The sequence below is a fragment of the Salarias fasciatus genome, chromosome 9 (assembly GCF_902148845.1).
Source record: "Salarias fasciatus chromosome 9, fSalaFa1.1, whole genome shotgun sequence".
In the NCBI taxonomy this organism is placed as follows: domain Eukaryota; kingdom Metazoa; phylum Chordata; class Actinopteri; order Blenniiformes; family Blenniidae; genus Salarias; species Salarias fasciatus.
In genome coordinates, this window is record NC_043753.1 from 15,828,827 (window position 1) to 15,839,189 (window position 10,363).

General features: G+C 50.2%; 1 protein-coding gene across 1 annotated transcript; it reads left to right on the plus strand.

Annotated features, from left to right (window-relative positions):
• Positions 1–202: 202 nt before the first annotated feature.
• Positions 203–9,862, plus strand: usf3 (upstream transcription factor family member 3). Its single transcript, XM_030099167.1, has 7 exons — positions 203–287; positions 753–869; positions 974–1,005; positions 1,109–1,191; positions 1,631–1,727; positions 1,849–6,767; positions 7,771–9,862. The coding sequence occupies exons 2-7, from the start codon at positions 826–828 to the stop codon at positions 9,586–9,588; spliced, it is 6,993 nt and encodes a 2,330-aa protein (XP_029955027.1). The 5' UTR covers positions 203–287; positions 753–825; the 3' UTR covers positions 9,589–9,862.
• Positions 9,863–10,363: the final 501 nt, after the last annotated feature.

Genomic DNA, 10,363 nt, shown 5'->3' on the forward strand with positions numbered 1-10,363 from the left:
TTAGAAAGTATTCCCTGCATATCCTGCTGTACTAAATTTTTTTAAGCATCATTGGTTGTGAACTCGTCCCTGAATCATTCTCGAGTTATGATTGGCTGAAGGCTCCCAGATCTGCAATCCCATTGGCTATCGCTCCCACTTGATCCCGCCCAATTTTTCACAGGGTTAGGTGTATCTAGATTGTTTTGGGAGATGAGTGGAGTTGAATGCTTAGCTGGCTAACAGTTAGCTTCAAGTCTCTGGAGTTGTTACAATAACGAGCAGAGTCCAAGATGAAGAGACGACAGGTCGGTGGAAAAAGCTCTCCTTTAGCAGCCCTTTAACGGGCCCGGACTCAACGGGGTCCGTCAGAAATGAATTATTTTGGTAACGGTAGGGTGAGATAGCTATTAGCTAAGTGGCTAACAGAAAGCTAGCTGTGGTAGTACAAGCTCCCTGTGTCTTAACTGGGGAATTATTTCAGCCTTGCTCGTTTATGAATAAACGACAGACGGATACGAACAGATACATGCGTTTTTCATTAAATAGACCATCAATGCATTGTATTGTGTAAGTGGCTGAGCTTAGGATAGATGCAAAGCTAGGTTAATACACACTAGCTGTCTAGCATGTAGTTGACAGTGAAAGCAGAGTGCAGCACATCACAGAACTGCGGAGTTGTAATTAGCTGACTTTTACATTATATTATGTTTCTGTGTGTTGTTGTTGCAGTCCTTTATTTGTTTCTTTAATTCTCTGTGTTTCCATTTCAGGGCGGGCACAAGAAGGGTTTGAGATCCAGCTGCTAACTGGTACCTTCATCATACAGGCAGCTGTTGAGACAGGATGCCAGAGATGACTGAAACCCAGACACCTGGTCGAAAACCCAAGTAAGCATTGTGATGGCATTGCTTTCTATTGCCTTATGTCAGTGTTAGATCCTGAAACTCAAGTGCATCAGCCTATATAAATTAGAATTTATTTGTCCTTACAGAAAGAAGAAAAACAAAGAGTCTCACAATGCAGGTGAAATATGATTTCTCATGCAAATCTTACAGCTTATGGAGTTAGATTTGTTTTGTCTAATTTACTTGAAGTTAAACATTTTCCATTCTTTTCTTTGATTTAGTTGAGAGACACAGGAAAGAGAAAATCAACGCTGGTATTAATCGCATCGGGAATCTTCTGCCATGCTCTCAGGCACTTAAACAGGTAAGGAGTAAAAAAGTATACTGATCTTTCACTGACAAGATTGTTTTGCTCAGTGAGAACTTTCTTCAGTGTGTTTTGCTAAATTCAAACCCCAGGAAAATGTTTTGCATCAAGCTATGATATTTGGGGCAGCATTATCTCTGCTGGAAGCTACAAGTCCATAGTCACATTTAAAACTATACACACAGTTGCCATGTCTTTTAAAATGTGTGCAGTGTGTATGAAGTTAAGTTACTAATCCCTTTCGCTCAGTATGTGGATGTAAGTATGTACATATGTGTATGTGTGTGGATGTACGTGTATATGTAAATATATAAGAAGTGTATTTGAATGTACAGTGACCGGAAAAAAAAAAAAAAACTAACTAACCAACTAAGTTCATAGCAAAAATAACTTTTTTTTTTTTTTTTTACTGTCAAACCTTTGTCATCTCTTACAGAGTAAAAACATGATACTGGACCAGGCTTTTCGATACATCACTGAACTGAAGAAACAAAATGACACAATGCTTCTGGAAGGAGGAGATAAAGTGCAAGGTGAAGTTAATCGCTGTCCATCTTAAGCATTTTTATTCACAGAACAGATATGCAGGATGAGTACTTTTAAGTATCACTAAGTGTATATGAATAATTTTTTTGTGCGATTGTGTTTCTGCAGCTGAGGAGATCCGTCGGCTGCGACGTCAGTTGGATGAACTGAGGAGGGAGAGTGCACACTACATTGAGCTCCTCAAAGCCCACGACATTAACCTCCTGGAGGACCCGACCGTCCACTGGAAAGGCAAGCAGCGTTGTACCAAAGTGGCAAAAGTAACACCTACTCACCAGTTACCAAAGGGGATCATCGTATATTCCAATGGTAACGTCATGTGTCCAGCAACAAAAGAGACCAGTCCAGGAAAACAGCCCTCGGAAACCTTAATTCTTCAGCCATCGTCTGAGCCCAGATTGAGAGTTAATGGAGCTCTAGTGCAAGTTAATACCTCCTCCTCCACCCCTGCACTTCTGCCTGGGTCAGCTGCTGCACCCACCCAGTCTACACCAGGCCTGAGAGTGATTGAACAGTGTGTGGTTGAGACACCGACTGCAGCTCCCTCTCTACCACCCTCTGTGTCTTACATCACTCTCCAGATTCCTGCAGCCAACCAAGCCTTGCCACAACAAAGTCAGCCTGCTGCACCTTCCCAGACCCTCACCATAGCTGCTACGTCAGCGTCGCAGCTTCCCACTGAAAACCCTGCTCTGCCTGTATCCACCCACCCCACGTTTACCCAAACGGTTGCCAGTGCGGTGACCTCAGAGGTTTGCTCCTGGGTCACACAAGGCACGGCCATTAAGACTGTAAGTTACACTGCAATCCCAAACAGTCAAGCTCTTCTACGAGCAGGGGCAGCAGGCAGCACACAGACCACCTGGACAACGCTGCAGATGGCAGGAAATACGGTGCAGCCAGTCTGCCAGAGTGTCTCCACTCCAGAGGTCAGCAGCACCACCCAGGCGGTCCAGCAGGTAACTGTTTGTCCAGTGGGCACCAAGTCCTCAGTCCATCCAGTTCAAATACAGATGCAGCCACATGTGCCTGTACAGCAGGCCTCCATCACAGGTCACATTCAAACGCAGACTTTTCAGAGACCACCCCAGCTACGGCCGGCGGTCTTGAACCAAGCACAGCCTCAGCCGGTACTAGCCCCCCAGCCTCAGTGTGCTGTTCTTCCTCAGTCAGCAATCGTGCCACAGCCAGCTGTGGTGGCCCACCCGACCGTTGTGTCACAGCCCCAGCCTGCTGTACTCCAATCAGCATCATTGATTCAACATCCTCCAGCTGCCCTCCTCCCTCAGCCTCAGCCGATTCCCCAGCAGGCCCTGGTGCCTCAGCCGCAGGCCACTGTATTACCCCTGCTGCAGACCATGCAGGTGCTGCAGGTCAACCCAGCTGGAGCAACAGCGTCGGGTGTAACAACACCACAAAACACAAACAATCCAAGTGTTGTTATCCTGCAGCAGGCAAGTGCCTGTTCCACCCAGCCAGTTGTGAGGGAAGAGATAACCAATCAGACTCCTTGCCAGCATATTGTAATCATCCAAGCTCCCAATCAGGCTTCGTCTGCCCCACAAAATCCTCAAGTTGGCATGATCCCTGCTCCCATGCCCACTGCAGTACCTGCTGTGTCCACTCAAGTACCCACAACCAGCAATGCAGTGTCTGCCACTTCATTACAGAGTGTTGGGGGAAAACAGCTGGTTCACATTCTCCCTCGTCCCATTCAGCCTCAAGTGAACCATCCGCTGCAGGTAACCCAGACATCCTCTGCACCGCCAGTTCCTACAACCCCTCAGACGATCACTGTAAACGGGCAGGTGTTTGCCCTGCAGCCTGTGAAGACTTCTGACAAAGTCAGCTCCCAGAGTGGTCAGAGTACCCTCCAGTTGGTCCAACCCACCACCACTGAAGAGCCAACTACTAATGTCGCTCTCAACAGTTTAGGCGCCCTCAGCAGCCTTAACCAGAGCATCTCTCAGGGTCTCCCTCTCACCATTTCTAGCCAAAGCAGTGGTCAGACCCCATCTGCTCCATTGTCAGTGGTGCAGCAGAAACAGCCTCAGACACCAACACCTGTCTCTGGAGCCACGCTTGCTCTGCCTGCCCGCCAGCTTAATGTCCCCTGTGCAAACCAAGCCACATCTGGGGCGGTCATTAATGCCGCAAAGCCTTCAGGAAAGAAACTTCGCACAACTTTGAATACAAAGAGACCAGCAGCCAAAAGGACTAAGCCTGTCAAGAAAAAGGAGCTTGCTCAGGCTAAACCTGTCGCTGCTGCTTCTGTTAAGCCCGTGGTACCTGCAGAAAGTCAGACAGTTCAGGTTACAGCATCTCAGGCTGCACAGTCCTCCGCTGTTAATGTCACTGATATTCAACCCACCTGTACTACAGCTGTCACAAATCCAGAAAGCAAAGAAACTACAGACAGTGTTAATACAGCACAGAGTGTACAGAAGATTATTATCTGTAGTGCATCTAGTGAATCGGCCAGTCACCAGTCTCGTTCACAGGACAAAAACTCATCTCAGAATAACCCAATATCGATTGATAATAACCGTGGCAGTATTGCAACTGCAGTTACAACTGTCAGTGCCACACCAGTCAAGCCATCAGTCAGTGTAGCTTCATGCACCCCAGGAAAAGCAGTGATAGGCTCTGATAACTCAGCTGCAGCCTTACCCACAGTTCCAGAGGTTAAACAGCAAATCATCAGTACATCAACTATCCCAGCTACTTCAATGCAAACTAAGTCTGCTTCCAGCATTTATGTTTGTAGACAGAACAAATCTGTTGCCACCGAGATCCGGTATAGTTCTGTCACGGTTTCTGCTGCATGTATGACTCCAGTTTGTTCCAGCAGCAGCGCAGTGACGGTATCAGTACCTCTGAATCGGGCCACCCAGCCAACATCACAATGTCTTCCCCAAGGGTCTAGCACTCAAGCCCCTCCACCTTGTAACAAAGTTGAATCTCAGCCGGCTGCATTGTCAACTACATCCTCAGCTGTAGTACAGTCATCACCTCTACCAGTGTTTTCCAACTCCCACAGCTCTGTTACAGCCCCCACAGTAAGTTCAGAGTTCAGGAAAAGAGCAACCACTCCCAGAGCTCCAACACAGCAGGCTGATTTGAACATGCCCAACCCCTCCTCGTGCCATCCCACTGACGTCAAATCAGGTCATGCCTCGAGAACAGAGAGGGCAGCTCACGAGGAGAGGCATTCGACTGCAGCTGAGAAAAATAGCATATTGGAGACTCCCTCAAGAAAGGACTTTGCCCTGGGTCAACAGGTGTACACCAACCTCGATGATCAGACCATGGAGCACCCAATGACTTCGAACAGACAAACGGATTCTCCCATGTCTTCAGGCCCCGGGGGTGGAAGAGGGTTCTCTGTGGCATCCATGCTTCCCCAGGGCCACAATATTGGTGCCTCATCTGGCTCTTTTGGAACATTTACGTTCACTTCTGAACAGGCAGAAATGCTAGCCTTGGCCATGTTGGAACAGGACAGCCCTGGGAGAAGAGGTGGCGTCTGCTCAGGGGAGGGTTCTGCTTCATCTAACCCGAGTTCAGCCGCATGGGAGCCCCCAAAGACCCAACCTGTGTCTGCTAGCAAGGAACGAGTCTCAGCCGGGCAACAGTCTAAAGTTGCTAAGCTAATGGACCCATCAGCAGTTAAACCTGGTGTTGAAGTGTCTGTCAGAGGACAGGTCAGCGAGGGATCCGTCAGCCGGTCCAATGGAAGCAGACATCCACAAAACATTTCATATTCGCAGTCCCAGCCGCCCCCTCAGGCCCAATCACAGAGCACTTCGCAGAGTGGAACGGTGGCCAGTCTAAGTGTTAACAATCTGATCAGGCCTAGCTCCAGTCACCAACCTTTTCCAGGCTCTCCCAGTCTCACTGGCCAGCAGGGTTCGGTCCCGTCTCCTGTGGGGACCGCAGCTCACATATCCCAACCTTCAAACAACGCTCTCTCACCCTGTCCAGGTGTAGCCCAACAAAATGACTACGCCCCATTAAAGACTCCACTGATGAGGACGCAGGCTGGAGTTGGCGTAGGTGAGCGGCAAGTGAAGATCATTTCAAAGCGGCAGGCACAGGAAGAAGTGATGTTGAACTCCGGAAAGCGTCCCAAGCCTTGTCCTCCGCCTGTAAATCCCGTCAGCCACATGGATATTAAAACGCCAGACCACAGCCAGATGATGGTGGGACAGCTGCCGTCCACTTCCTCGGCAGTCATGACGAGGATTAATTCAGACAGCGGAGGCCCTCTCTTCTCCACGAACTCTTTCATGAGCCCAGTTGTTCGGCCCTCTGAAGGCCACTGTCCTCCTCAAGGACCCTCTGAGCAGAACCAGCCCGGGGTGCTCCATTTGCCCCAAGGCCACCCGCAGCATACTGTCTCCCAGTCTGGTCAGCACCTGGGAGGAAACATTTACATGAAGCAGCAGCAGGAGCAACAGAGACACCATCTCTACCACCTGCAGCACCACTTGACACAGTCGGACCCTGCACAGCGCCACTCGCTACACCAGAGGGCGCTACAGCAACAGCAACAAGAGCAGCAGCAGCATGTCCAGAAAAAGCGGGGACTCGTCAGAGGCAGTCAGACCGGCTCGCCGGCCGGCCTACAGCAGAAGCAGCATCACTTAGAAAAGTCTGGAGTTCAGCAGCAGCACTCGCATCAACAGCAGGCCCAACATCAGCAGCACACGCAGCAGCAGTCCCAGCAGCATCCGCAACAACCGCATCAACAGCCACAGCATCAACAGGCCACACACCAACAGTCTCACCCACAGCAGCACCAACAACAGGGGCACCAACAGCCTCCGCAGACACAGCATCAACAACATCAACAACAACAACAACAGCTGCAGCAACAGCAAAACTCCCACTCCAGACACCAGCAGCATCTGCAGCAGCAGATCCAGCAGCAGCACTTTAGACACCAGGAGAAGAGCTGTGAAGCCCAGACTGCAGGATCCAGAGGCCACCACAGCAGCCACCTGGCCCCGCAGGACCACCTCAAGGTAGTACAACCATGGCACCGCTGTCGATGTAATGAATCCTGCAAACTGTGTGAAGAAAAAAAAAACTACAATGATAAAGCAGAAATGTAAACATTGCATTTTGAAAAGCAGCAGAAAAATGATCTGGACCTTTTGAAGATGAGGTAGTCTGAGTGTCAGTGGTTGGAATTTAAAGTAGGAACTCGTTTTGTTCATGATAATGGTTTCAGATACAGTTGGATCTATTTCTCACAGTCATGCTCGGCTGTGATATATTGGCTTATTAACCTGGAAAGTAAAATTATGAGGTTTAACATTGCAATTACATTATGTAATTTTTACATATTGAGCAGACCTTTCTGCGGTGCAATTCTTATGAGCAAGCTATTCAAACCAGTAACTAAAAGATAGTGGATTTGATTCAACTCATTGTATTCAACCATCTGACTTGATTTTGTCAGTTTAAGTATTTAGTTATAAACAGGATTAAGCTTTGAGAAGCATTTCTTGTTGAAACACTCAAATATGATTATATAATTTGAAAAATAATTAACAATATTGAGCATTGCTAACTGACTGTCGGCTCTCTTAATTGTTCTCTTAGAATGATGGTATGTCTGTTGAAATCCACAAGCACAGTTAAAGTCAATGTCCAAAACAAGACTACAGTAAATACCCTTGATTGTTTTTCTTTTGTGATTAGCAGTGTCCCTTCACCACAGTGTAGATGCCGGAATGAAACTTGCAGGTGGTGTTGAGAGAAACGCGGCTCAGTAATTGTAATATCTTGACTCTTGTCTAAATTTGTGATAAATGTCCATCTTTATTTGAAATGCACTTCAAGACAAATACTTAAAGACAAATAAATACATAAATCAGCCAGTTCAAAGAATACATGAGAGCATTAAGTCTTGGATTGTCTGGTTTCATTGCTGTCAATGTGTTTTCTGCTGAAAAGCAGTGATTAACACATTCAGACTGGGTTTACTGATGTTATTGAACTTCTTTTTTTTGTCCGTTTCAGTCTGGTCAGGATCACAATGCTATGCAGAGGATGATGAGCTCCAGGACTCTGGAGCAGCAGCTCATCTCTCCTCCCAGCAATCCCGTGTCGCGGTCCTCCGACCTGGCCTGCGCTCCTTCTCGTCAAGAACGCCACCGCGTGTCCAGCTACTCCGCGGAGGCGCTCATCGGGAAAAGCTCCACCAGCGGTGAGCAGCAGCAGCGGATGGGCCTCCATCTTCCACCCGGTCGCAGCGCCTCTCAGGAGCAGCCGGACCTCCGAGGCTACCTGGACACGTCGCGGGGGAAAGCCAACATTGCACACAACCCGCAGAACAGGCTGCCCTCAGACCATCCGGGCTCCACCGACGTCCAGCGGGTCTCCGAGTGCCCCCCGTTCAAGGGGATGGGTGGAGGAGGCGGAGCGCATCAGCTGGGCGGTTTTGAGGCTCAGGTTTCTCGCGGGAGCGACATGGCCCCCAAGTCAGTGGCTCCGTCCCAGAGGGGCCCTCAGGGGCAGCAGCAGGGCGGGTTCAGGATGGGCGTCGGCCCGCCCGCGGACGGCCGGAATCGCGGAAGCTACAGCGGAGCGCACCCGGGCTCGCAGGGCGTTCAGGTCGGGCCGGCGCTCAGTCGGGAGCAGGAGGGTTGCCACCAGAGCTTCATGCAAAGCCTCCTTTCCCCTCATATTCCTGAGCAGAGCAACCACCAGCGGGCGGTCCAGTGCTGTCCCCCCGTCAGCATGGAGTACAGCTGTGTGCCCGGGAGCTCCTCAGGGGACATCCAGGCCAAGGCCTCCAGTCCCAGCGTGCTGCAGACCCAGAAAGCCCCCGCCATGCGGCTCGGGGAGGGCAACAAGGGCCACATCACTCAGGTCAGCAGTAACATGCACACAGGCCCAGGTGTGCGAGCGGGTCTCCCCCACCCCCCCACCCCGCACAGCAGCTCCGAGCCGGGCCGGTCCTCGGCCCCCTCCAGACCGCCCGCCGCCGTCAGCCAGCACTCGCGACACATCGCCCGGGATTCTCAGCCGGCCAAGCTGAGGCCCGGCGACCGGCCGCGATCGGGCGCCCTGAGGCCGAGCAACCCCTTCGAGCCCGAGGGCCACCTGCCCCTGGCCTCCGGCGGAGGCGTGCTGCTGGGCAGGCCGCAGTCCGGCGGGGAGGCGCGGCGCAGCACCATCGTGCGCTTCATGGCAGAGAGCGCTCAGGTTCCAAGCGACAACAACCTCGTTCCCGACCAACACCTGGCGCAGAACTTTGGATTCCCCTTCATTCCCGAGGGAGGGATGAATCCTCCGCCTCCCATCAACGCGAACTCGACTTTCATCCCGCCGGTGAGCCAGCCCAACACTTCCCGGACGCCGTCCCTTCTCCCGGTGGAGCCTCAGAACACTCTGCCCTCCTTCTACCCCTCCTACTCCCCGGCCGCTCACCCCAGCCTCCCCAGCGACGTCACCCTGCAATACTTCCCCAACCAAATGTTTACCAGCCCGAGCGCCGACAAGGGCAGCGCCCCCCCGCTCAACAACCGCTTCGGCTCCATCCTCTCCCCGCCGCGCCCCGTGGGCTTCGGGCAGGCCAGCTTCCCCCTGCTGCCGGACATGCCCCCTATGCCGATAGCCAACTCCTCTGGAATCACCCCTCACATATCCAACTTCAGCCTCACCTCCCTGTTCCCCGAAATCGCCACCGGCATGCCCCCCGACGGCTCGGCCATGCCCATGTCTCCCCTGCTGTCTCTGTCCAACACGTCGTCCGCCGACTCCGGCAAGCAGCCGAATCGCCCGGCCCACAACATCAGCCACATCCTGGGCCACGACGGCAGCTCGGCCGTGTGAGGACGCGTCCTGCCGAGTGGCGGCGACAGCTGCTGGTCTGCGGTCGAGAGTTTTCTTCTTCTGTGATTTCTTTTGTCGTTTTTGTTCAGAAATTGCAGTTGAGGCTCCCAATGATCGGTGACGTTTGTTTACATGAACACAATTTCAATCTGAAAAATGTTTTTTTTGACATGTTATCATTTGTAATCTTGATTTTTTTTTTTCCAAGTTTATTGAAACGTGGTCCTCAAGCTCTTTGTTAAAATGTTGGTCAGACCAACTGTTTGATGGTTAACAAAAAAATCATATTTAAGTATTCTCGGTCATTTAGAAGCTTTCTGCACAGTCACCTACTAATGTAATTTACTAACTTATCAGGTCGTACTGTACAGAATCATGTTTTTTTTTCCCTTCAAGAGCTATTTTGTAAATACCAATGTTTCATATCAGAATTGTTAAGATTATGTATGTATTTGTAAATACAGAATTGATATTAAAGTTTATAATGAGATGTTTGTATTTGCTTCAGCCTCAAGATTTCTGTCTTTCCTCTACATTTCTTCATGTCAAAAAATTAAACAAGTGTGGAGAAATGATCTGAATTAGAGTTCATATAAGGTTGCAAAGTAAACATGTTCGCCTCAGAAGAGCTGGTACTTGATTTTAAATGTCAGCAGAATAATTTGAAAAAGCAAACATGAGGCTGGAATGCAAACTTCTGCTCAACTAAGTGACCAGGACGCTTCTGTGTAATCCAAAGTTCTAGAATTGAAACACTGTTCATATTTTCACAAGG

What these genes read in the sequence shown, in the direction of transcription:
- usf3 (XM_030099167.1), top strand. Translation starts at nt 826, where the DNA reads ATGCCAGAGATGACTGAAACCCAGACACCTGGTCGAAAACCCAA. An exon ending in CAAAGAGTCTCACAATGCAG is followed by an intron (nt 1,006 to 1,108) that starts GTGAAATATGAT and finishes TCTTTGATTTAG; the next exon opens with TTGAGAGACACAGGAAAGAG. An exon ending in CCCCGCAGGACCACCTCAAG is followed by an intron (nt 6,768 to 7,770) that starts GTAGTACAACCA and finishes TGTCCGTTTCAG; the next exon opens with TCTGGTCAGGATCACAATGC.